Source organism: Podarcis cretensis, assembly GCF_951804945.1.
Source record: "Podarcis cretensis genome assembly, chromosome: 15".
In the NCBI taxonomy this organism is placed as follows: Eukaryota; Metazoa; Chordata; class Lepidosauria; order Squamata; family Lacertidae; genus Podarcis; species Podarcis cretensis.
In genome coordinates this window covers 23,115,672-23,143,040 of record NC_137185.1, presented here as the reverse complement: position 1 = coordinate 23,143,040, position 27,369 = coordinate 23,115,672, and the positions used below count along the sequence as shown (strand labels likewise).

The window sequence follows — 27,369 nt, the reverse complement described above, 5'->3', positions numbered from 1 at the left end:
TATCTGTGACTTCCCCCCCCCTTGCCATTTTTAGCTTATTTGCAATTTTTTCATTTAGAGGAATCTGCCACAGCTTTTGGTACCATTTCATCAGAGTTGCCTCTCCCAATCCCTTCCAAAATCTGGCAGTCAACAACCTGGCCACTACCAGAAACTATCCAATTATTGGTTTAAAATGAACGTTTAAGTTTTTGCCTGAAAAATGTTCAGCAGGGCTAACTCACTTGTCTTTTGTAGGTTCTGGACAGTAATTTTGTGGACTTTTGTAAGGATGGAATCCCAAAGTGTTAGCATTACGAGAACAGTGAACAATAGAATCATAGACCGGTTTTGATACTTGTACTAATACAAAAAGTAGATAGCTGTAATTGTGAAACAATCGCTTTTATAAAATGTTAACCAATTGTTTATTTTGTTATATATTGATTCTGCACATCCCCTAGGGAGCTCAGGACAGCTTACATAATCATCCCCTCCTTTATCTTCATAACAGTCCTATGTGGTAGGTTAGGCTGAGAAGGAGTGACCAGTCCAACATCAGCTGATTAGCCAAGTGAAGATTTGAACCTTGGTCTCCCTGGGTCCAACACTAGGTGGGAAATGGAGAAACTGTGGCCCTCCAAATGTTGCTGGACTCCAAATCCCATCAGCCCCAGCCAGCATGGCCACTGGTCAAGAATGACAAGAGTGGTAGCCCAGGGTCAGGAGAGAGCCAGCAGTAAATCACACCATTTAAGTTGAAGTTAATTCTCTTTATTAGCAAGAACATGATCTGCATAGACTTGGTGGAGTGAGTGTCATGCCTAATGAGCACAACAGCTTATCTCCGGTAGGTCTTGCCCCCATGGATCAGTTGCCAAGGCTGCAAGTCCCCACCTTCCCTCTGCCCTCTGATCTAAATACCCTTAGATCTCTGTGGATTTTCCCAAGCAACCAGAGATAGTGCCTGCATGAAGCCAACCTCCTCTCTGCCTTTTTCATGCCTCTTCTGGTTCTGGGAGACCAGGGGGTAGGGGAGCTTGTTACAGCAGGAGGGAGAGACACTCTGGATTCTTCACCAACCTGACTCATCTTGGCCTCTTGGCCTCCCTCCTCCTCTGCTTCTGTTTCTGGACTTCAGTCTGCCACAGACTCTCCCAGCTCACTAAACCCTGTTACCTCTTCAGCTTCCATCACCTCCTCCTCTCAGGCTTCTCCCTCTGACAACGTATTGTCATCCCACCACCAATCCCCAGGCTCTGAGCCCTCTTCCCTGAGTGGTTCCCCAGCTGGTTCCTCCCACCATTCCCCTTCCTCTGCATCCAACCATTCCATGACACCCAGTCACATCTGGCAGGCTGCAGGTTCCCCACCTGTGCACTTTGCAAGAGCCTTTGTCACTGATGATAGCTTGCATGTCTGTAGTTCTAGCAGGTAGCAGTGGGAGGAATATTACAAGCTGCTGGGTTTCCCCAAAATGCTGCAAGGCCTGCCATCACTCCTAAGAGGTCACCTTGGCACCCACATTGACATATCTTCAAACACCTTCCTTTTCTCCCAGACTTCTTTACAACTTCAACATCCTGTATGACTCAGTGCTTTTCACGTCATAATTGTTCAGTCTTCTGGAGAGTACAGTTAGGCTTGAGGAGAGTATTTCACTGTTAAGTTTGTTTTCTAAATGTTTGCTTTTGTTATGTGTAGTGCAGGGTTTATATTGTCCCTACTGGATGGTTTTAATCAATTTTATCGCAAGGCGCCTGAAGGCCTTAGTGTGAACAGATTCATATATTTTATATCATCATCATTGTTTGCCTTGAAAGGTGGAGCAAAAATTAAGCAGTGAATACATTTTATTGTAAATCACCTAGAGGCCTTAATGTGAGCAGGCTCATGTGTTTAAAATCCTCATCATAATCATCTGCCTAGAAAATTGGAGCAAAAATTCATATATGAATAAAACAACCTGGAGTGTATGTGGTCTGCAGCTACATGGCAGACCCCTCCCCAGCTGAAGAACCTGAGTTGAGTAATGCCAGCTACCCTCACATACATCAGCAGTGAAGAGGAGACAGAAGCCATCAGCTGAGGATCTAAAGTGTGAGGGATGCTGTGTGTTCGGGAAGTGAGTGAGAGAGGTGAGGGAAGCCAGCGTGGAGCAGTGAGGCCACAGATAAGTTGGCAGCCCTTGCACCCTGTGGATGAGGGCTCTACCTTAGCCTGGCCTGGCCAGCCGCCCAAACCCTCTCCCTAAATCCCTCCACAATATCAGACATACAAAATATCCTTTGTCAGACACAAAATGTTTTGATACTAATCCTACCTTTGCCCCTAGCTGCACCTAGGTGAGAAAAGATGCCAGAAATTTCCTGGCTCAGGGAAGGGAAAATCAATTTAAAAAAAGCAAGATTACTTTGAACTTTAAAAAGGCAGATAAGGAAAGGCAGAAGCAGGGTCTTAAGGGCAGGTTCTCATTCTCTGCTGGTCTTTTAAAGTTTTTGTTTCTTTCTGGTTTATTCCTGTTATTCCACCCTGCTGGTTGGACTGAGACTTGTAGGCTCGTGAAAATGGAGTCTCCTGCGACTTGCTGTCTAGGGAAGCCCCCCTGTTGTAAAGGTTTCTGCTGATGTCAATAATAATAATAATAATAATAATAATAATAATAATAATAATTTATTATTTATACCCCGCCCATCTGGCTGGGCTTCCCCAACCACTCTGGGCGGCTTCCAAAAAAAAATATTCAAATACTGTAATACATCAAACATTAAAAGCTTCCCTAAACAGGGCCGCCTATCAAAATCAACCCTGCTCCTTACACCGACTCCCAAACCTATCAGTTCCAAGCAATTGCCATCAGGTTGGCAGGCTATCTTATTCCTGCACTACTTTGCCTCACTTACTTCCTGGCATCCCCTTGGCAGGAGAAACTACACATACAACATTGTCTTCCTGATGCACAGCAACTAATGGGAAATGGTCCCCGTCGGGAAAAGGTGGGGGACCCTATCCCATAATATACCACCATCAGAGAGCAAGTGAACGACAGGAAAGTGTCTGCAGAGCTGTGCAGCAAACCATGGGTACCATTTACCTTCATAGAATTGTAGAGGCTGAAGGGGCTTCATCAATCCCCACCCTCCGTGAAAGGATCACCCTCCTCTGCACATGTTCTGGTTTGCCAATATTCTTCTTAAACTGTGGTGCCCAAAACTAGGCACGGTACTCTAGGTGGGAGCTTACCAAGGCAGAATAGAATGGGACTATGACTTCCCTTGATCGTGACACTATACTTCTGTTGGTGCAGCCTAGAACAGATTTGGGTTTTCTTGCTGCATCACACTGTGGACTCGTGCTAAACTTGTGGTCTACTAAGACCACTAGATCCTTTTCACATCTACTGCTGGTAAGACAGGTGTCTCCCATCCTATATTTGTGCAGATGGTTCTTCCTGCCTAAATGCAGAACCTTACATTTGTCCTTATTGAAATTCATTTCCTTTGGCTCCATTTCCAATCTGTTGATATCATACTGAATTCTGATTCTATCTTCTGAGGTATTAGTTACCCCTCCCCATTTGGTGTCACCTGCAGATTTGAAGTGCACCACCTCTATTTCTTCATCCAAGTTTATTTACAAAGGTGTTGAACAACGCAGGACAGAACCCTGCAAACTCCACTTGTCACTTTGTTCCAGGATGATGAAGTACCATTGGCGAGTACACTTTGAGTTCAGTCAGTCAACCAGCTACAAATCACCTAGCCCACATTTTACCAGCTTCTCTGCAAGAATTTGTCAAAAGCCTTACTGAAATCAAGATACATTACATCCGCAGCATTCCCTTGATCAACCAAGCTTGAAACTCCATTAAAAAACAAAAAAGAAAGAAAAGAAATGATTGGACTGGCATGATTTGTTTTAGAGAAACCCGTACTGGATCTTTGTAATCACAGCGTCCTTTTCTTATGTGCTCACATATGACTGTTTAATTATCTGGGACCTGTTGTAAGATCTTACGAGGATGGAAACCATAGTTCAGGCTTCCCCAAACTCAGCCCTCCAGCTGTTTTGGGACTATAATTCTCATCATCCCTGACCACTGGCCCTGTTAGCTAGGGATGATGGGAGTTGTAGTCCCAAAACATCTGGAGGGCCGAGTTTGGGGATGCCTGCCATAGTTCAATGGATCTGCAGGATTTGGCTGTTGTAGCTGAGCTATATGATCCATGAGCTCATGTGATCTATATGTGTGTGTGTGTGTGCGCGCGCGTGTGTGCATGCGCACACCCCCAGACACCGCCAGCCTAATAGGGAGAAGGGTTCCAGCATGGGGCAGAACAGGAGATCACACACTGCATGCTTCTGCTGATGCTATAGCTTGGCCCTTAACTGAACAAGTTTATCCATGTGGATACTTGAAGCTTTGCACTGGGTAAGAGCACCAGGCTATTTGCTGTCTTGTGGGGAAATGGCTTCCTTGGTCCTGCTGCCCAGGATCCGTTTCAGCTTCTTCAGATCCTTCAGATCCTTGGAGCTTCTGCTTGCAGGCATCCTTCTCCATCCTTCTGGGTTCTCATTCCATTTTCTTTTCAGCGCACAGAAGAAAAAAATTGCGCTCTCTGAGTTTTGTTCTGTTTCTTTTCAGAACTTATCCTTAGCCAGTGCTGTTTTCTGTTTGCCTGCCTCCACAGGGACTGTGTGCTGTACTCGTTGCACCTATACAAAAACTGACTCAAAGTCATTAGTGTTTCCCAAGAGCCACCGGTCCAAAATATTTGCACTGAAAAAGTTTTGAATGCAACACTTGCTTATACCTGCTCTGCATTTCAATACATTCTCCATATGTTCCGTGGGCAATAAGAACACACACTTGATTTCCCATCAGCTGAGCAACAACATAAACAAAGCACTAAAACAATTATAGCAGATTCACAGCTTCTGCCCTTGAAATATCTGCGGCTGGTAAAGATGCACCCGTCCTCACCAATACAAACAGAGCTTGCGCATCTCTTTCTCAGTGGAGTCCTTCTGACTGCCAAGAACAAACAAGTAATTAAAACCCACTTAGAATTCTGTTGCCTCTGCTATGAATCAAGGATCAATGCATGAGCGCATCAGAATGGTTCCAGCATTTCCCCCACGCTTTCTGATTCACCATATTCGTATCTTTACACTTCGTCCAAAGAGCTCAAGTAAAGGAAAGTTGTTCCAAATTCACAACAACCCTGAGAGGTGGTGAGTTGCCCGATGCCATCTAGTGGGTGTTGCGGCTGATCGGGGATTTGAACCTTGTCCCTCCCCCAGGGCAAGTCTAACATTCTGTTCAGAGTGCTAGCCGTTTTGGGGAAATACAGAGCATAGAAAAGTATCATTTTCCTTCTTCCCAGGAGGGGGTTTGTATCATGAGACAGAGAGACATGACTTGCACCCTTCGGGCTGTGTGAGATTTTTTAAAACCAAAACCCAAAAACAGCCTGTGTGCTTTGAGGTTTCCTTGTGCTGGGAAGTGTTTCTTTTTTAAAATATATATATATATATATTTTATTAAGAATTTAAACAAAACATATTATCTTAAAACATATCCTTAATCCCCCCATTCCCCCAAAAAAACAACCCACCCTCCCCTCCCCCCAGACTTCCCTCAGTTCCAATCTCTGGTTTCTCTATAAATGCTATTCTCTGCATGTTACAAGATTGTATAAATCCTTAATTTATCTGGCTGGTTATTATCAATAAAAAGTTTGTGAGTGTTTATTCAAAGCCTACTAAGGAGTCCAGTTCACTTTGTTGCAGCTTTAAATACTTTGTAAAAGGTTCCCATTCATCTTTAAAATCACAGTTATCCTTGTCCCGTAGTTTATGTGTCAATTTTGCCAGTTCTGCATAGTCCATCAGTTTCTCTTGCCATTGTTCTTTAGTCGGGGTTTCCTCATTCATACATCCTTGTGCTATTAAGACTCTCGCTGCCATTGTTGCATACATGAAGATATTTTTCAACTTCCTTGGCAGGTCTTTTCCTACAATCCCTAACAGAAATGCTTCAGGTTTCTTAACAAATGTTAGATGGAACATTTTCTTCAGTTCATTGTATATCATTTCCCAAAACTTTCATTACAATCCCACCACATATGGTAAAATGTCCCCTCCTTTTCCTTACACTTCCAACACATATTTGAACTGGTTTTATACATTTTTCCTAACTGCATTGGTGTCATATACCATCTATACATCATCTTCATATAATTTTCTTTCAACGAAGAACAATCTGTAAATTTTAAATGTGCTGGGAAGTGTTTCTGAGGGTTGTCGTCAGCTAAATTCTACTCAAGAGTAGACCCACTGATGTCAATGAAAAGCCACCAGCTTCCCTACAGACCATCTTGGGTGCTAAGATTAGCGGAGGAGGCCCTTCCCTCAGAGACTCAGGATAATGATGTACCTGTGGCAGCCCCTAAGTTATGGAACTCCCTTCTCACAGAGTTGTACCTGGCACCTTCAAAACAGGCAACTCCCTATTTAATTGCATTCAAGGCAGGCACAACCATGTATTCGCGCATTGCCGCAAACCTGGAAGTGGCACGGAAAGAGGCAAAAACAGCCCTAAAAGCATGCGAAAGCAGCATCTAGCAATCCCATGAGCTTTTGCAAGTATAGTCCTAGGAGCCCTTGCACTAACCTTTGAGGCCTATGGAGAGTTGGAGTTTGAGCAAGATGGTTGGGAGAGTGTTTGCCGTCTTTTTCAATGGTGTTCCCAGTACATGCGATTTCACTGAAGCAGTTTCCCATGTAAATGGAGAGTTCCCTGTATACAGTTTCCTGCAAATGCTGCAGACACACTTATTCACCCTAGCTTTTAAGATTCGAGATGTATATTTTTAGGACCCACCTTTATCTGTGATTGCAAATTTTTAAAACTGTGATGCCATTGTATTTTCATTGTTCTAGCCTGCCCTGCGGATAATAAAGCGTGGTGTTGATTATCGTTACGATAATTCACTTAGGTTTGTTGATTTTGGTGGGTCTGCTCTGAGTAGGATGTGATTGGTGACGACCCTGAATGTTTCCCACCACTTTACTGAAAGGGGCCATGAGCTATGTGATCCAGTCCCTCCTGGGGGCACTATAGAAAATAAATCTGGGGACTGTACATACTTTCCCTTTTCTCCTTTCTTCAACAGCAACCCCCCCCCTCCCCAGCAAAAATCCAGCTCCCCCACCTCACAATCCCTCTGCTGGTTTTGGAGAACAATCTTGTAGCTTAGCATTAATACAACACATAAGAGCAGTGTGGCAATTAGCTAATTAAACCGATAAATATTTATTTAACAATGGCAGGCATGATAACTAATCACAGCAGTCGTCCTTTAAAGATCTGGCTTGCACAGCACAAGGAGGGAAGCGCCAAAGACCCATCTGCTCTCCTCCTTGCCTCTTCCCTTCGCATTTCAGTGAGGAAAACTGCAGCTAACGTCATGTTAATCTGCGGCTGCCATCAGACATTTCCTAACAAATAACCACAAATAAATTTCCTGCCCAGTCTCCCTGTCTCCATCCCCCCCCCAACTCTAATGGCATGTTTATTTTCTGTTCCCCATCATTTCTTTTCCTGCCACCCTCCCGAACCCAGCCTCCGAACCCGTTCCCCATTCCACACACATCTGTTTTCTCGCAAGTAACTATGTATGGCAAGTTTAAATGGGCCTGTCATTTTTCTCAATTGCACTTGTTGTGATTTAATCAAATATGGATTCCTGACACAAGGACTCTAATGGGGCATCCGACCCAGTCTATGCCTCCCTCCTCTTCTCATTCATGCTAATGGGATATTGTGGAGTTGAGTGGTTGCATCTGAACTTTGGGCTGAGGCACTTGGCCTATATAGCTGCATTGTCAACTGGGAGGCGATGGAAGGCAAGATAGCATTGCGGTCTGAATTGCAAAATGCAAGCCTCCTCAGACTTCGCATTACATTGCGCCTCCATACAGTGTATTCTCCAAGGCCTTTTGCTCATGTTTATATGGACACTTTCTTCAGTTCGGCAAACCTTTTTTTACTCCTCGCTGCAGCCTAGGGATCTGCAGGTGTAATAGATAAAATTGGGAATGAGCTGCTAATGAGTTCCAAATCGCAAGCATGGACTGTACTGTTTTAGACTGCTGCTGGACCATAGGGATGGGGAGCAGGGGAAGAGAAATTCACATTTAAAGGTGAAACTGCCTAATTCACATCACACTTTAAAAAATAGTCCAAAAACCAAAACACAGCCATCCTTTGAAATTTGTACTTCTCTGAAGTACTCCAGCTAAATAATTTGTACTGAGATGCATACAGTAAGATGGGCATTAAAAATGCATATATTAGTGAAAATGCATTATATCACAAACTGATGTAGAAATGGGAATAACTGAACTTGAGACTGGGGAAAGGAGAAACAGAGGAACTGAACAGATTCACCCGTCCTGATGGGTTGCTTCTATGCAAAAGAGGCCTGCCTTCCTTCCTTCCTTCCTTCCTTCCTTCCTTCCTTCCTTCCTTCCTTTTTAGCAGTTTATTGTGAGAAACAGCAAGGAGAGGAGTGAGCTAGATAAAATCTGCTCCCCCCCGAGTTTTATACATATATAGTATATATTATATGAAGGGAATTTGTTTGATGTACAAGTAATAGAAGGATGAGAATAATCTGCTGTTACATAGGCAGGGCATCCTGGTTCCATTAATGCAACGTCCTTCATCCCTTCTCCATCTTTGCAAATGACTGTGTCTTTCTGCCCCTATATACATTTCTTCACATACAAAGTGATGTCTGCACAGATCATGTCATCACAACCAGGAATGTAAGCTGTTCAGATTGATTTTCAGTGTCAAGACCTGGGAGCAGGCATTCCAGGATAGGTATAGCTGCTTTGCAATTTGTTTGTTCAAAGGTGCACCGACAATGAGAAGATTGTGAGACAGGGGAAGGGAAGGGCGTATGATGCTTGGTCAAAATGTTTCTCTCCCCCTCCCCTTGGCTCACTCTGAGTTCTTTATTTGTGTCCTAAAGTGACTCTTTGCAGCATTCAAACTTATTGGCATCTGTCTCTTGCAAGAGACAATAGAGTGCACCTCTGGGGATGAAGTCAAGTCACTGAATGAGAAGCACCAAAGTGACCTCCCCAGGGCACATTCAAATTACAGTGGTGCCTCGCAAGACGAAAAGAATCCGTTCCGCGAGTCTCTTCGTCTTGCGGTTTTTTCGTCTTGCGAAGCAACCCTATTAGCGGCTTAGTGGATTAGCGCTATTAGCGGCTTAGCGGCTATTAGCGGCAAAGCGGCTAAGCGGCTATTAGCGACTTAGCAACTTAGAAAAAGGGGGGGGGAGCGAAAAAAATTGCAAGACTCGCAAGACCTTTTCGTCTTGCGAAGCAAGCCCATAGAGAAATTCGTCTTGCGAAGCGCCTCGAAAAACGGAAAACCCTTTCGTCTAGCGGGTTTTTCGTCTTGCGAGGCATTCGTCTTGCGGGGCACCACTGTATTTACATAATAATTAGTCATAGGAATAAAGACTGGCTCTATACCTTTAGTGTCAGCTTCAAGGCTTCTTGATGTCATTATACTGTGAGACGATGAATGACATAACAACTAATCTGCATGGCTAAGGTGATGTAAAATCCATAGTTCTTTGGGGCCACAGCAGAGGAAGTATGCTCTATGGAGACATTAGCTCTCTATGCTTTGGGGCAAAAGCCACCCTCCAGCTAACTTAGGTCAGGGGAAAACATGGAACAGACACCAACTACTCCTGCACTGAACTTTCAAGCACCTTCATCTTGAAACAGATGGGTTTCTTCCACTCGTAGACAGAGAAGGATTGCCTCCCCGAGTCATTCATCTGTCTGCAGATCCAGCATTTCCACTGTACAAATACGATGCTCATGCAAAATGGTTGAGCTTGCAGCAAACAGTGTGACTGTTTGTGGGCTTCTGCAACATGGCTCCCTCTCTCCCTAGCATCAAACAGCAAAGAGAAAAAACAAAGGACAGTAGTCCCACTTCATGGAACACAGTAACACAAACATCCTGTTTCCGTCACTTCCCACTCTGTGGAGTCAAAACATATACCTTCATGTGATAGACAACAATCCCATGACTGCAAGCACGGAGCAGGAATTCTAACATCTTTCTCCCTCTATCCATCACAGCAGCATAGGTGCAGAATGGGATTTTGGGAGCAGTAGGGATGCCAGCTTTTACACCTTGTCCCTCTCTGGCACTTGCTTCCATCTGGCCATTTTATTGGTTGCAGAAGAGAGAGCCGGTGCCCAGGCTAGGAAGCCCTTGTCCTTGGCAACTGCCTCTTTCTCTGCTCTTTCAAGAACTGGCAATGTTTGCCAGCAGAATCTGAAGCTCAGCTTCAATAAAGAAGAATACCAGGAAGGCAGAAAAGCAAATAGGGAGGGATGCAGAACCAAGAGGCTGAGTGAAGACAGGAGAGGACTGCGTTCACGAGTGGATGCAAAACAGGGAGCAGATGAAGCCTGGATTTCCCCACAGCTTTATTAGAAAGCTCTGGAATGTGTATAAGAGAGAAAGAGAGAGATGCGAGAAGAGCCTGCTGGATCACGCCAATGGCCCATTTTGTCCAGCATCCTGTTCTTACAGTGGCCAGCCAGATGCCTGTGAGAAACTCGAGCACAAGAGCCCTCACCCCTCCTGTGCTTTCCTGCAACTGGTATCCAGAAGGATCGCTGCCCCCAGCTGTGGAGGCAGAGCAGAGCCATCAAAGCTAGTGGCCATCGATAGCCTTTTCCTCCATGAATTTGTCTAGTCCTCTTTTGAAGCCTCCTAAGTTGGTGGCCATCGCTGCCTCCGGCAGAAATGAGTTCCATAGTTTAGCTACGCATTGCATGAAGAAATACAGTGGTACCTCAGGTTAAGAACTTAATTCGTTCCAGAGGTCTGTTCTTAACCTGAAACTGTTCTTAACCTGAAGCACCACTTTAGCTAATGGGGCCTCCCGCTGCCGCCGCACCGCCGCCACACGATTTCTGTTCTCATCCTGAAGCAAAGTTCTTAACCCGAGGTAATATTTCTGGGTTAGCAGAGTCTGTAACCTGAAGTGTCTGTAACCCAAGGTAAAAAGGTAAAGGGACCCCTGACCATTAGGTCCAGTCGTGGCTGACTCTGGGGTTGTGGTGCTCATCTCACTTTATTGGCCGAGGGAGCCGGCGTACAGCTTCCAGGTCATGTGGCCAGCAAGACTAAGCAGCTTCTGGCGAAACCAGAGCAGCACATGGAAATGCCATTTACCTTCCCGCCAGAGCGGTACCTATTTATCTACTTGCTCTTTGACGTGCTGTTGAACTGCTAAGTTGGCAGGAGCAGGGACCGAGCAACGGGAGCTCACCCCGTCACAGGGATTCGAACCGCCGACCTTCTGATCGCCAAGTCCTAGGCTCTGTGGTTTAACCCACAGCGCCACCTGCGTCCCTAACCTGAGGTACCACTGTACTTTTTTCCCATCTGCCCTGAATCTTCCAACAGGCAGCTTCATTGGATGCCCATGAGTTCTAGTGTTACGAGGGAGAAAATCTTCTCTATGTCCACTTTCTCCAAGCCATGCATAATCATACACACCTCTACGATGTCACCTCTTGTTCACCAGACGAAAAAGCCCCCATACCTTTTCTTTTGGGCAGTTAGCAAGGGAGCTGCCGCTGCCCTGCTTCCCTTCCCCCCCCCATCTTCTTCAAGGACCCTAAAATGTCCTTTGCCTGCTGCCATCTCTATCCCCACCACCACTTGCAAGTCTTCTCCATGCTGCATTTACTCTATTACTTTGTAGAACCGAAGTTTGTTTGGAAATATGCCTCTCTGTTAACCCTTTTCTTCTTTCTCCTCTACCTTAGGGGCGCAAACCTGGCTATTTCTCTTTCCTGGATCCATTTTCTCCCGGTGTCTGGCTCTTCATGTTACTCGCCTACCTCGCCGTGAGCTGCGTCCTCTTCTTAGTGGCCCGGTACTGTTAACTTTTCTTAATATCTCCCTTTTTTCCCCGTCCTCACAGTGCCACCTACTGTCAGCTTCTGGGAATGGCATGGATAACTCGTAACTTGCGATTGATTATCAATCGCTGGAGGGAGAGACAACTCTGCAGTAGTTAGTAAAGGAATTGGCTGCAAGGGCACTGCACAAGTTCATAAAATTATACAGGTGGAAGAGGAGAGAGCCAATGAGGGGTTCAGCACCTTGCCAGTCAGCATCCTGCCCTGGGCTATGGTAGTTGCTGTTGTCAACAGTGGAGGCTGTGATTCAACTTGGTGCCTCGCTGGCTGGTTTGGGGCGGATGATATAGCATCACCTGCTTGCCTGGATTTTTGCAAAGAATGCTGAGCCAGCTGGGCTTTATCTGAATCCAGCAAAGGCACTTCTTATGTTTATTAAACAAACACATATTGAGCACAGTTACGCCTTAACTGTTGAGCCCCTGCATATACACTCCTGCTTTGTAAATTAAAGGACATCTGTGGACCACAGGGGTTCTACTGGGCCCCTCTTAAGGCAAAGGTAAAGGGACCCCTGACCATTAGGTCCAGTCGTGACCGACTCTGGGGTTGCGGCACTCATCTTGCTTTATTGGCCGAGGGAGCCGGCGTACAGCTTCCGGGTCATGTGGCCAGCATGACTAAGCTGCTTCTGGCAAACCAGAGCAGCGCACGGAGATGCCGTTTACCTTTCCACTTCTTAACCAGAGGTAATATTTCTGGGTTAGCGGAGTCTGTAACCTGAAGTGTCTGTAACCCAAGGTAAAAAGCTAAAGGGACCCCTGACCATTAGGCCAGTCGTGGCTGACTCTGGGGTTGTGGCGCTCATCTCGCTTTATTGGCCGGTGTACAGCTTCTGGGTCATGTGGCCAGCATGACTAAGCTGCTTCTGGCGAACCAGAGCAGTGCATGGAAACACCGTTTACCTTCCTGCCGGAGCGGTACCTATTTATCTACTTGCACTTTGATGTGCTTTCAAACTGCTAGGTTGGCAGGAGCAGGGACCAAGCAATGGGAGCTCACCCCGTCGCAGGGATTTGAACCATTGAACTTCTGATCGGCAAGTCCTAGGCTCTGTGTTTTAACCCACAGTGCCACCCGTAGCACAGTTATGCCTTAACTGTTGAGCCCCTGGATATACACTCCTGCTTTGTAAATTAAAGGACATCTGTGGACCACAGGGGTTCTAGTGGGCCCCTCTTACAATGGGTGAAATACCAAAATATACATTGGGGGCATTTTCCAGGTCTAATGCATTGTCCTGTGTGTGCCTTGTTGCACACACTGGAAGAACTAGCAATAGGACAGGCAGCAGCGGAAGACAGATCCAGAGGATTGGTTTGCATTTGGGCTGGTTTGGTGCTGCCCATACGGAAGGAGCCTTGAAACCTCAAGAGGGGAAATTCAGAGATTAACATCCATAAAGTGCAAACAGATAGCACATTGCACTGTTTGGATATGAAATCCATGGCAGGTGTTTTTTTAAAACTAGATGTTTTAAGTGCTCGCTGTGAAAACCGGCAGAAATGGAAGGGAGAACACACATTTATTGGGGTGTGGGTTTAGAGGGAGGGGTTGTAGAGTAAGTAAACTTACGGAATTTCCAAAATTTCAGAATGTGCCTTTTGAAACAGGGGGCTGGATTTTGGTTTGCAGCAACAACACAGTGAAATAAATTACACATCTGCTGTAAAAAAATACTGTGCAAACAAAACAAGCCTCCCTCCTGATTGCTCTATTTACCTAGAGTTTGCTTGAATCAACAAAACAAAGATTAAGAACCTCTGTGTTTACCTGGAGGGGGCGGGGGGGGGAGAGGTGGTCACATGTGGGACATGTGGGAAAAAAGATGCAAAACATGAATTTCAGCAAATCATTTGAAAGCTTTACAGTAAATATAACTAATTGAGTGTGGAGGGGTTTTAACAGCCCAGTCCTGGAGCATAAGAGAATTTCACCAGCTAAAACAATGGGGCGCCCAGCTGCAAGAGGGGCAGGATGAGTCATACCCCTCTATATGTATCACATTGCAGGATCAGGCCTTCATAGCCAACCAGTTCACACTGCAATAGACCCATTGGTGACCATTGGATTAGAACTACTATACTAAGAACATTTCATAGAATCACAGAACCATAGAATTGTAGATGACCTGAGGATCATTCTAGTCCACCCCCCTGCTGTGCAGGGATTTGCAGCTGTCCCATACGGGGAATGAACTTGTGACCTTGGCGTTATCAGCGCCGCGCTCTAACCAGCTGAGCAACTCAATCAATTAGGGATTGCATAAATCTCACTCGATTCAGTGGGAATCACTCCCAAGTAAATATGCATAGGACGTGCTCTGCACCAGGCTTGCAGAATTCTGTGAATCACAAGTGGGAAGAGGGTGGTTGTGCTCAAAAGGCTCTGGTTGGCCACTGTGAGAAGGAGATTCTGGACTAGGTGGTCCTTTTGCCTGAACCAGCCAGCCAGGCTCTTGGTATATGATTGCCTATTTAAGGAAACATCTGTTCATTTAAATATTGATTTCCGGATTTACTTCTGAAAACAGCAAATACAACCTTAACCTCAAACTAACTAAGACTGGTGGCTGAGGGGGGAATCCACTTGTTTTAGAATTTAAACTGGATTACCATACCAGTGCTAAGCATACTTAGAGCCTCATCCTATCCATGTTTACTTGGCAGTGAAGTTAAAATGAGTTCAGTGGGACTTACTTCCTTGATAAGTGTGCTCAGAATTTCAGTCTTCTGGAAATAACATCCACACTTGAAATCAGTGGGACTTATTTAAATAAACACACACACACACACACACTTACTTGTTTAATACCAAGATGCTAAGTGGATTAAACTCAAAGCTTCTGATCTGCAGATCACAGCTACAAGTTCCTTCAAGGCTCTTCGCACCAAAAAATTCATTCAGCCATTTTCTTTCAATGTTGATGTACACCCAAAAGGGTTTCAGAAACTGTGACACACACACGCTCCCCAGCGCCTCTCACCATCCTTGCCCATTGCTCATGCTGATAAGGTGTTGAATTTGCAAAGCCTGGGGAGGACCCCCGTCCCCCGTCCCCCAACTCCTATTATCATCTGCCGCAGATGATAAAACAAAACTTTCTGTTGCCTGAGCGTTGTTGTGGCTCTTTCTAGTCTAGTAAGCAGAGTTCTCAAACATTCTAACCACATCCCTTCAGTGTCTGAAACAGGCACCAGAGATTCCAACGCCGTTTGCAGGTGCCGTAATAACACTACAAAAGCTGCGATACTGTTATGAAAATGGAAGCGTGCCGTCCCTTGAGGGTCCCTTGGTGCAGCTGAACTTGTCGAATTCATGAGCTTGTAATGGTTTTCAGCATCGTGCAGCGTTTAAAACTGTTTGATAACACAGCCAGACCCTGTCTACACTGAGATACGGCTTCTCTTGATGCTTTTTCCAAAGGTGTCAGTACTGATTTGTGTTGGAGAGGAGACAGGGGCTTCAGATAACACCCAGCTAATGTCAGGTAGATCAGGTGTTTCCAGCTGAAAGCTGTGACACCTGGGTCAGTGTGTTTGTCACAAACAGGGTGATGGGTTGCTGTTGTTGTTGTTTTCTCTCTCTCTCTCTCCATACACATAAAAGAGAGGACCTCTCTTTCAACACCAAATGAAATATCCTCTAGCAATAAAGAGCCATTTTCTTTGAGTCGCAGAGGGGCAGGCAGAGGGAAAGAAGCCACATAAAATCCCATGCTTTTAAACAATCTTAGCCAGTCCTGGAGCTATTTTCAAGCTCAAGTCTCAAGGGGCACTTCCAGACAACTGGCTTACTGAGCTTGCATCCTGATCTGTTTGCAGGGAGATTAGATTACAGTGGTGCCTCGCAAGATGAAATTAATCCGTTCCGCGAGTCTCTTCGTCTTGTGGTTTTTTCGTCTTGCGAAGCACGGCTATTAGCAGCTTAGCGGATTAGTGCTATTAGCGGTTTAGCGGCTTAGCGGCTATTAGCGGCTTAGCGGCTTAGAAAAAGGGGGGGAAAGGGAAAAACTCGCAAGAACTCGCAAGACGTTTCGTCTTGCGAAGCAAGCCCATAGGGAAATTCGTCTTGCGAAGCACCTCAAAAGACGGAAAACTCTTTCATCTAGCGAGTTTTTCGTCTTGCGAGGCATTCGTCTTGCGGGGCACCACTGTACAGGGTGTCAACACATATGTTATCCCATACTTTGCATTGCATTTTCCCATCACTTCCCAAAAAGTTCAGACCTTTTTTTTTGGGGGGGGGGACAGGGAAGCAGGTTTGTTGTGCAAGAGCTCCAGATCAGCTTCAAGTGCGCAAACAGAATTTACCGTTACATGATTGAATCCCCCTCAAAAAGAGTCTTGAAACACCCTAAGAGTAGCAAATTTGACACTTGTTTCTTGAGAAGCTGCTTCTATTAACAGCAAGGACATTACAGAATACAGTGGTACCTCAGGTTAAGAATTTAATTCATTCCGGATGTCCGTTCTTAACCTGAAACTGTTCTTAATCTGAGGTACCACTTTAGCTAATGGGGCCTACCGCCGCTGCTGTGCAATTTCTTTTCTCATCCTGAAGCAAAGTTCTTAACCTGAGGCACTATTTCTGGGTTAGCGGAGTCTTTAACCTGAAGCATCTGTAACCTGAAGTGTCTGTAACCCGAGGCACCACTGTAATGTTGCTGGCCTAAACTGATTTATAAAGCCTTCCACATCCACCTAAATGGAGATGATGCCTCCATGAACACACATTCCTTTGCAAGTGTGAGGGGATCTTGCAAGTGTTTGCTAGGGAGGAGCATTTCTGTCTTGCAGCTGCTATACCCTGCAAGCAACTATTGGATTAAAACATTTTTTAAAAAAATCAAATGCCAGGAGTTTTCCTTTTAAAAAGCTAAGTAAAAGTGCCCCTTTTCTCTCTGACCCAGGTAACTAAAAAAAACACAAAACCCCAGACTGAGCCCTTTGCACAGTTCCCACAAGAGATATCATGCTCCTATTTCTCATCCAGCCCCCTCCCCACCCCTGCTTGACTCCACACATATTTACATAGACTTATGAAACACGTAACATGAGCATGAATCAGATCACTGGCATTATGTCAGCTGGCCTTCAGAAGTCACACTCCTCTGAATTTTTGCAATGCAGTTCTTTGAATTTTGCAATGCAGTTCTCCAGTCAAGCAGTGCATGCTAAAAAAAAAGGAAATAACTGAGGCAAAGGGTGCATAAAATTGCATACATGAGTGAAAATGACATATAAAGGAATTTTGTTAGGTGAAATTGCTTTGCAAAAATTCTGATGAATTTTCATGAGATTTTTTTTTTAAGTAAAGTGTAAAAAGTTGTGGAAATATGAATAACTCGTCTTAAGACTGGGGGGGGGGGACTGAGAGAAACTGAAATCAATAGATTTTCCCACACCTCACTCTGCCACATGCATGCATGGTCACACACCTGACCTAGAGCTGTCCTGCTTTTCTCAGCTCACCAAACATGTAGATTCCTGTGCCCCATCAGTTGCATGCACAGAGGTCTTCTCAGACCTTGTTGTTGTTTAGTTGTTTAGTCGTGTCCAATCTTCGTGACCCCATGAACCAGAGCACGCCAGGCACTCCTGTCTTCCACTGCCTCACACAGTTTGGTCAGACTCATGTTTGTAGCTTCGAGAACACTGTCCAACCACCTCGTCCTCTGTCGTCCCCTTCTTCTTGTGCCCTCAATCTTTCCCAACATCAGGGTCTTTTCCAGGGAGTCTTCTCTTCTCATGAGGTGGCCAAAGTATTGGAGCCTCAGCTTCACAATCTGTCCTTCCAGTGAGCACTCAGGGCTGATTTCCTTAAGAATGGAGAGGTTTGATCTTCTTGCAGTCCATGGGACTCTCAAGAGTCTCCTCCAACACCACACACACACACACACACACACACACACACACACACACAAAATGTGCATGGTTAGGGAAACAGCCTGTGAGCAGGGTGCCACCCTGCATACACACACACACCAACAGAAGTGGATACTTATTGTAGCAGGTGTTCACATGTGTGCTGTTTCAAGGGACTTTCCCCAAATTTAATGTCTGGTGCTGTCAGTGCTGGGTTGTAGGCAGCCATCTGAGAGGAATCATGAGCCAGAAGCTCAGAGAGGAGAGAGGGAATCAGAGCTGTGGGAATAAGCAGGATTCAGAAGATGGAGTAGGTCAGTAGTTGGAGCCAAGACCAAAGCAGACCAAAAAGCAAAGCCAAAGGAAACAGGAATGCACCAGAGCCAGGAAAGCCTTGCTGCTAAGAAAGGAGATCCCTTTCCGGGAGCATCCAGTGGCCAGCTTGGGTGGGCAAGGCCAGTCCAGGGAAGATGCTCCCAGTTGCAGCTTCTAATCCCAAAGAACTGAATTAGGGAGAGCAGGGCTGGCATCAGAGGTCTGTAGCATTGAGCACATCTCAGAAGAGGTGCTTCTGCCAATCTCTGGAGCCTACTGCTCCTCCTTGCTGTTGGTGCCTGTTCACCTGCCCTCTCTGAGTTAGCAAATGGTAGCCTCTGCACATCACATCCTCCACTTCTGTTAGGCGGTGATGTTTTGGCCTGGAGACAGATGAAAGCCAATGGGCACTAGCAACACTGGTGAGAAAGATGATGTGGGTGTGTTCAGAGAAGGGACCCCACCGATAGCATCATATCTGAGAGTCATCCAAAACCTGGAACCGGGACTGGAATCGGGAGTAGGTAAATTCCCGTTTTGAGCATGGAACAACTAAACCTGGAGGAAGTGAATGAAGCTACGATGAAGGCACAAGCAATGCATAAGCTGTCTGTTGTGTGCCCTTTCTTGGTTTCAAGCTGATTGTAATCTTATAAAGCGCACTTAAGCCCCATCAGCTGCCTTGCATTGCAAGACCCCCCTGGTACCAATTGCCAGTAAAATAACGGAGAAATCCTGCCTCCAGGAAAGTTAGGACTTTGATGATTGCTTCCTTCCCAGTGTTTGCACTCCAGTGTAATTGGATGTCTTATGTTTCGATGCCGTAGATTGACGCCCTACGAGTGGTACAGCCCCCACCCCTGCTCCCAAGGGAGATGCAACCTGCTCGTTAATCAGTACTCTCTTGGCAACAGCCTGTGGTTCCCTGTCGGTGGGTTCATGCAGCAAGGATCGACCATCGCTCCTCGGGCTCTGTCCACGCGCTGCGTCAGTGGAGTCTGGTAAGAAATCACAGAGGTAATCTTTTGCTCTGTAATCGTTTGCTGTAGCTTCACCAACTTGGATGGTTTCCCACAAACTATTTTTGTAACTTGTGGTAGAATAGAAGATGGGTAATGTACAGGCCATGATGCACTGATGGGACTCTGAATAAGAACATAAGATGAGCGCAGTTGGGTCAGGCCAAGGGCCCATGCGGTCCAGTATCCTGTTCTTACAGTGACCAATCCTTATCTTCTGTGACAGGTACATTTGGAGATGTCTTGCATATTAGGTTTCCCTGTGGATAAGTCAATCCTTCTTCCAGAATCCTTCAAGCTTTTTGCCTTTCAAGTAGCACCATCCATTTCCAAAACTATAAACAAGACTATGTGTATTACACCGATCCAGAAGTTGATTATGCTAGTAGGAAACATGTTTTTTCCATCTAGTCGTCTGGATTGCACTCTGAATCTTCAAAATGCATTAGGCACGATGACTCAGAAACATGGGAGTTGTTTTGAGAAAGAGATGGATATTTTCAGTTCTGAACAGTGCTTGGTTTTTTGGCTAGGATGTCCAATCTCTCGACTCTGCTGACCATAGTACCCTCTGCCTCCATGCCCTTTCATCTTCCGTTCCATTCCTTTCAACTACATTGTCTCCATATTTTCCAAATGCCTTCATTCAAGATCTGCCTCCTTGATTAAAAACCAAACCAAAACATAATTATTGGAAACAGAAAAATGGTTTGGTCCTCAAAAGCCAACTGTGCAAGCACAAATCATGCACTTCTGCCCCCCAAATCCAATTTTCATGGACATGGGGGTAGCAAGATAGGGAGCAAAACCACCAGCTCCACCTGTGCAAGCTCACTCTGCAGAATATTTAGATAAAAAAATAAACTTTTTTCTGCATGATTGTGATTTCAGAATATGAATTTCCTTATTGTAACATTTGTGTTTTTAGATACAGAATATTTGCAGTCCTGATTATAAGCACAAAAGGGCAAATCCCACCTTGATTTGTTGTTACATCATCTGTCCCATAGAAAGAGAACTGATAGAGAGATGGGTAGGAGGGAGTGGTTCCTCCAAGAACTAAATTTGGAAGCAACCATTTATAGAGGGTTTATGTTAATCTCCTGCAGCGAAAATGGCAGAGAGTCTTGTGGGACCTTAAAGACTGAGGGTTGCATCCAGCGCTGCCCTTCTACCCAGACAACTAGTTTCACTTGTGCAATGCAAATTCATCCTTCTCTCCTTTCCCCTGCAGCCCCCAGTACATCCTCAAACTCTACTCCAAAGTTTGTGGAGCTTGTGAAGTGTTGGCTCCAGCCCTGAAAAAATTATTGTGGAATAGTTGTCAGTCTTGAAGGTGCTGCAAGACGCTTTGTTGCTTCCTCTTGGAGGCCTCCATCAATTCCAGGTTGTGTGCATCTCTCATTATTCCACAACTGAGTAGAATCTGACTTCTTCTGCTTCAAACCAACATTCTTTTGATTTACTTGAGCATGGCACTGTGGAGCTTTCCACAGAATCCTTCTGTAGGAACTGTGAATGTTCAGCATCTTTCAAAACCAAGGATGAAGTTACACACAAGGAAAAAACAAGTCAGAAATTCAATAAGTCAGAAATTCAATCATTATAATAAAAGGGGGGGAAACACGCTATGGAAAATTGCTTAGATTTTTTTTTAAAAAAAAATTTGTTCTCTGGCACCAACTGGTGATACATGTTTATAACGCATTAAAATGCTGTTTCTTGACTAATGTAGCTGAGTCCCAGGGGGTTTTTCCCCCCTCAGGAGAAAGGGGAAGTAGCTCTCAGATATAGACAAAGTGTGGAGATGTCCATTTGTCTTTTGCCTCCTTTTTCTTGTCCCTGCAGGTGGGCCTTCACTTTGATCATCATCTCTTCCTACACAGCCAACCTGGCAGCCTTCCTCACCGTGCAGCGCATGGATGTGCCCATAGAATCAGTAGACGACCTTGCAGACCAGACGGCGATAGAGTACGGCACAATCCACGGAGGTTCCAGCATGACTTTTTTCCAGGTAAGCTTTTGCTGTGTTGATAGTGAGGAAGGCATGAGCCTTTTATCCATCAGAGCTAAATGCCTATGGTACCGCAGATCCCCATCTAGTTGTTGCTACAGAATCTTTTACCCTAATCTGCATCACATGCACAGGTACTTCAGTTTAACAAGCCTTCAGTGCTCTTTATAACCCCTGCGCTGTCTTACTAAAAGCTGACTCAAGCACTCAGAAAATAAAACATTAAGTACAGTCCTCCCAGGGGAAGGCAGAGTTACAGGAGATTGCATAGTAGTTTTATTATTAATGTAAAATAGAAATACAGACAAACAAAAAGACATAATCAAAGTTACAAAACGAAGGAACAGTCAAGAGTTTGCATTTCCCAACTAAATAGAGAGCAAATGATGCAGAAAAATAAAAGCAGCAAAACACATCTTGAAAGCCAGATTTTGTGATTGGGTGGAGGAAGAGAGTTTTGTATGTCTGGATTTGACATGTATGTAATTAAATCCCACAAAAAAACCCTACAAATGTTCCAGGTCTTCCTTACCCATAGAAACACACCGTTTGTGAGTTGTTTTCTCTGCAGTAGCAGGAGCCCACATATTCTTATACCACAAGGAGAGGTTTAAGTCCTGTGGCGTCGTCCATTTCTGAGCCAAACAAGTTTTCGCTGCAGCCAGCGTCCATATAAGAAGTTCCTTAGACTGAAAAATTGCTGTTTGGTCATCTCACAAGTTCAAAAGAGCAACGTATGAGAAGGCTTGAATTGAGTATTTGTTTATTTCTTACATTTCTTCAAAAACATCAGACCCAAATTTGGTTGCCAGAGAGCTTTCTCACCATAAGTGGGAAAATGTCCCCCTGCTACCTCACCCACACCAACAACCCTTTAGAGTGCTTGATGTCAAATGAGAAAGCTGCACAGGAGTATGATGCCCCATGTGCAGAATTTTTATGGAACATTTCCTTATATAAACTGAGGCTGATTTAAAGGGATTAGGCGCCCATCCATATTGCATTCCACTTACAAACATCTATTTTCAGTTGTAGGTCCTTCTACCAGGTGAGTCTAAGACCTTCCAATGGGCCCATAGAAATGTCAGTAAGTTCTGTTATATTAAAGAACAAGTATCAATCATCTTCCCCAATGACTCAGATTTAATAAAATTAGCGAGGGGATTATTTATGGCATGTTTATACTGTTCTTCCTCTATGGAAGTCACACAGTCACCTCTACAGCTGAGCAAGGATCTGAACGTTGGCTTCAATTCTTCACCCAACATTCCAAACAGTAGACCACACTGTGCATATATGAAGTGCTATTAAAAAAGAAAGCGTTGTTAGAGTGTAGACAGCCAGCGGGAGCCACAGAGAGCCATGCAGTAAGAATGAGTGGAAAGGGATGGAAAAGCTGGTTGGAGAGACTCAGGGCTCGCCCGCACTTCTGTTTGTTCCAGGGAAAACCCACTCTTAAGTGCTAAATCGGAGCAAACATCAATCCCAAGAAAAACCCAACTTGTCTTTTGCTCTGACTGGGCGCTAAAGAGCAGTTTTCCCTGGGGAGAAGCAGTGGGACAAGAGGAAGTATGGATAATCCCTCAGAGAATGGGGATCCCTCTGAGGCTGGGTTTCTCATGGACAAGCTCAAGGCAACGGGGTGCTCAAAGCTCTTTTCAGCTATGTTATGAACCACCTTCCAAAGATGAGGCTGCCTTGCCGATGGAGAAGCAGGTAGGCATGAATGAGTTAATACCTGTGCAGAACTTCCATGGTGCACAGTTCTGAGCAGGAATTATTTATTAAACGTCGAAGTGCCAGAGTGGAGAGAGAGCTTTTCTCACTTTGTTTTTAGCTGAACCAAAGCCGTACAATGTTTGCAACTTGGGTTCAGAAAGGGTTGTTTTGACAAAACTGCAAGTGTGGTGCTCAATCCCAAGTTCTCCATTATTTAGAAACTGAGAACCAGGTAGAGAGGTTGGAAACCAACAACATTCACGGAAGTGTTGTTGGTCTGATAGAAAAATATCCAAAAGTCACAGTAACGTAATTAGGACCAACCTAAATGTCATGAAGAAGAACTCTCATTATTTCATGACATTCTGCTGGGTCCTAATAAAGATATGGCATCCATGTTGGATACTCTCTCTGAGATGCTCGATGGCTGAGATATTGCAGAGAGGCAATCTGTTCCAGGATTGGAATCTGGCGCTGACGTTTGGCTCCAAACCTTTTTCGAGTGCCACAAATTAGCTCTGAGCCATGTGGAGAATGCTCTCCACTTGCTAATGAGCTACTCTAAGCAGCCTCCAAACACCTGCAGTTAACTAATAGGTCCTCCAGATCAGATGTTATGGCCTCTAGGTAGGCTTAAGGCTTGATCACTTGCATCTGAGAAAACAACTGAGCAATGTTTGTTTGCCCTCATGCCCAGGTTCTAACTGATTGATGGCCATATTTAAAGGTTAGATTTCCAAGATTTAGGTTAGATTTCCAAGGTTAGATTTCCAAACTTTGCAGTTCCTGTATTAGCCATTAAGGCCCTAACTAATATGGAACCAAGGACGAGGGTGGCGCTGTGAGTTAAACCACAGAGCCTAGGACTTGCCGATCAGAAGGTCGGCAGTTCGAATCCCCGCGATGGGGTGAGCTCCCGTTGCTCGGTCCCTGCTCCTGCCAACCTAGCAGTTGGAAAGCACGTCAAAGTGCAAGTAAATAAATAGGTACCGCTCCGGCAGGAAGGTAAACGGCATTTCCGTGCGCTGCTCTGGTTCGCCAGAAGCAGCTTAGTCATGCTGGCCACATGACCCAGAAGCTGTACACCGGCCAATAAAGCGAGATGAGTGCCGCAACCCCAGAGTTGGTCACATCTGGACCTAATGATCAGGGGTCCCTTTACCCTTTAATATGGAACCAGGTTACATGAAAACTTGCTACCTTTACCCATATGAACCTGCCTGAGACGTCAGTCAGCTACAGAGGCCATGCCCTCAGACTCACCTCCACTGGCCTTATGCTTGGTAGATATCAGGTGCAGGGCCTTTTTTGTAGTGGCTTCATAGCTGTGGAATTCCTACACTAGGAAGATTCAGAGGGGCCTCATTTCTTCCTGCTTTTATGTGTGCTGTCAATATTTTTTCCTTATTTTATTCTATTTTTGAATTTTAACCAGCCTTGCCTTCATTGTTCTGTTGCTGCCTTTTAGTATCAGTCTCAGGAATTGCAGTGTTGTTGCTCTTTCAATTAGCTTGTTTTAATAACTTCTGGTTTGCAATCACTGCTTTGAATATGTACATGAAATACATAACTGAGGCCAAGCTGGAGCTGAGAGTGAGTTTTAGGAGAGGGAACCCACCTTCCCCCTTTGATGAATGGGACGTTCTGAACATTGCAGGCCAATATGTTGATCCCGGAGCAGGATTCCCATTGAATCGTGGCTTCTCTTTCTTTGTTTTTCAGAATTCTCGGTACCAGACATACCAGCGGATGTGGAATTACATGTACTCCAAGCAGCCGAGTGTCTTTGTCAAGAGCACAGAGGAAGGGATCGCACGCGTGCTCAACTCCAACTATGCCTTCCTCCTGGAGTCCACCATGAACGAGTATTATCGCCAGCGCAATTGCAACCTCACGCAGGTCGGGGGCCTTCTGGACACCAAGGGCTACGGGATTGGCATGCCAGTCGGTAGGCAGTGAAGCAAAATTCTAGCTGTTTTGGGCTGTCTGTGGAGGATTAGGGTATGAATAGGCTGGAAGAGCTTCAGAACAGGAAGCCAGATAATTTCTGCAGCCCTCCTGTGTGTCACTGGGCTTCAAATAGACCATTGCCTGATGAATGCATTCATCTGGGTGGCAACCTAGATGAAAGGTTTAGAAATATTCCATTGACTCCGCTTACATTATTTACACTTTGTTCAGACTAGATTCAGGCTGGAGGGAGAAGGAAAATCTTCACTAGAGGTCATTTGGGGAACCTGCAGATGATACATTAGGTCCTTTTGGGCTCTCCATAATGCTACCTGCTTGGTTATCCTTTTAAGCAGCAGTTCTATGTTTTCCCAAGTTGATTAGTAAGAAACACGATTGCAAATAGCAAGCGGCAAGGGCAGGGATGAAAAGAGGGAACTCATGCTTTAAAGAAGTTAAAAATACAACATCCAAAGGCCACCTACAGCTTCAAAGACAGCTAGAGCTGCTCTTGATTCTTTTCCCATTCCTAATTTTCTGACTGAGCTTCGACAATTTAAGTTTAATGGGTCACAATCTACCCAAACATTTCCCAGTTCATATTCAATGAAATGTATGGAACTTGTGCAACGGCACAGAGTAGAACAAAGAAATCACACCGGAGGGATCCTATTGGTTGCCAGTAGGAATGGAATCGTCTGAAAATCTTTGTCGAGCTTATCTTTAGATTTTACTGTCTCTAATTCCTGTCTCACACCTTGATCTTTATGAGAAGTCAGAGAGTGGGGTTTCCCACCACCACCAGTTCTGCTAAAATGATGGGTTAATTCTTGTATCTATTATGTGAATTATTAAAGACATAATATGCATATTACGTGAATACATACTCCAGGTTTCCTAAAGTAACCAGTACCTAAAAATATGCATATAACTGTATAAAATAGGTATATATTGCTACTTATAAAATATGCTCTTTTATAGGTATTATGCGCATATATATGGCAAAAAATATTGCATATAGTTAGGCTTAAAAAAAAACACCCTTAAATATAAGTAGATGTTTGATGCAAGAGGCAGTTCAGTGCGGTCAAATATTGAACAGGGCAGAATTGCCAAATCTCCTCTTTAAATCTTTTTATAGCAGATCTCTCCTCCAGCCCTGGTTGCCAGCGTTGCACATTAAGACTCATGTCCCCAAAGCAAAGTTAATTCAACAGTTTGGTGAACCTTAAACTTAACCTCTCCTTCTGTGTTAAATTACCCTAACTGTATTCTGTTACGCATCATGTGTGTGTGGTATGCTGAAGATCAGCTGACACTCCCAGGTATTCAGAAATTGATCCCATTCAGAATTTTCCCATGCTGCAGAGCAGATCAGTTTTATCCTGGGATTTCTTTTTATCTGATCCGTGGACAGTAATGGAGGTGGTAGCAATCTGATTTAGCAGAGGAAAAAAACTGAATGGAATTGGTAGGGGCGTAGTAACAGAAGTGGGGGTTGCATCAATTGTTTGCTGCACCTGACGACGAGCAGGTTCTCTTGCCATTGGGCACATTCACAACATACATTGAAAGCACATTGCTACCCCCCCCCCCCAAAAAAAAACAACCCAAAGAATGCTGGGAACTGTAGCTTGCCCCTTCACAGAGCTACCACCCTTAACAAATGACCATTCCCAGGATTCTTTGCAGGGTGGGTGGGGATGCGTTGTAAATGAATGGCGTGGATGTGACCCATGTCCGCATATGGGCTCATTTAAGGGCTTTGTCAGAATTGCAATTGAAAACTGAAAAGCTCTGTGTGATAAAAGCATGAGGATGAACCCAAGAGGTGACTATGGCTGCTTTGAAATGAGTATGGAGTATGGAGATGCTTTTGCCATGAGATGAGCAAACTTCCACTTCCTGCTCTGGAGGGAGTCTTGTTCCTTCAAGAGCTTTGTGTCAAGAAGGAAGTTAGCAGATCTGTCTTCACCTTGCTGCGGCACCGAAAGAGCCCAAGCATCCTTTTTTCTGACAGCTGCATCGCACGACTTCAGCACTGTCACAGCTCTGCGGTGAAGGAAGCTGGGCCTGCTGAGCACCTAACTAGATATGACAACTGCACAATCCAGGTGTTGGAATGTGGATTGCTGCTGAACAAATAAAGCAGGAGGGTTAAAGGAGGGCAATTCCATGGGGGAAAGGAGTGGGCAGGAAGGGATACTGGCCCATTTACCTGATTCTTCCACCCCCACCCCCCCAAAAAAAAAACCCTTTCCTCCAGCCATTTTTCTCCATGTGGGACTTTCTTCCTTGGGGAAAGTGCTAGTTTTGCATGCTGAAGGTCCCAGATTCAATCTCTAGCATGCCCCACGAGGGATGGGGAAGATGACCCATTGCATGGCGAGTCCCCCCCCCCCATGGAAATAAAGATACATGACACAATTATTACGGTTAATGGGCTAATTAAGGCCGCAGC

The 27,369-nt window shown here is 45.0% G+C and overlaps 1 protein-coding gene across 4 annotated transcripts in view; it reads left to right on the top strand.

The window, feature by feature from the left end:
- Window positions 1-27,369, top strand: part of GRIK4 (glutamate ionotropic receptor kainate type subunit 4) — a 472,983-nt gene that overhangs the window by 427,749 nt on the left and 17,865 nt on the right. For all 4 annotated transcript variants that reach the window (XM_079954667.1, XM_079954665.1, XM_079954666.1 and 1 more), the window contains 4 exons: window positions 11,869-11,978; window positions 19,034-19,207; window positions 21,074-21,239; window positions 24,681-24,906. In XM_079954667.1, the coding sequence (XP_079810793.1) occupies window positions 11,869-11,978; window positions 19,034-19,207; window positions 21,074-21,239; window positions 24,681-24,906 (676 nt within the window). The remainder of the gene's footprint in view (window positions 1-11,868; window positions 11,979-19,033; window positions 19,208-21,073; window positions 21,240-24,680; window positions 24,907-27,369) is intronic.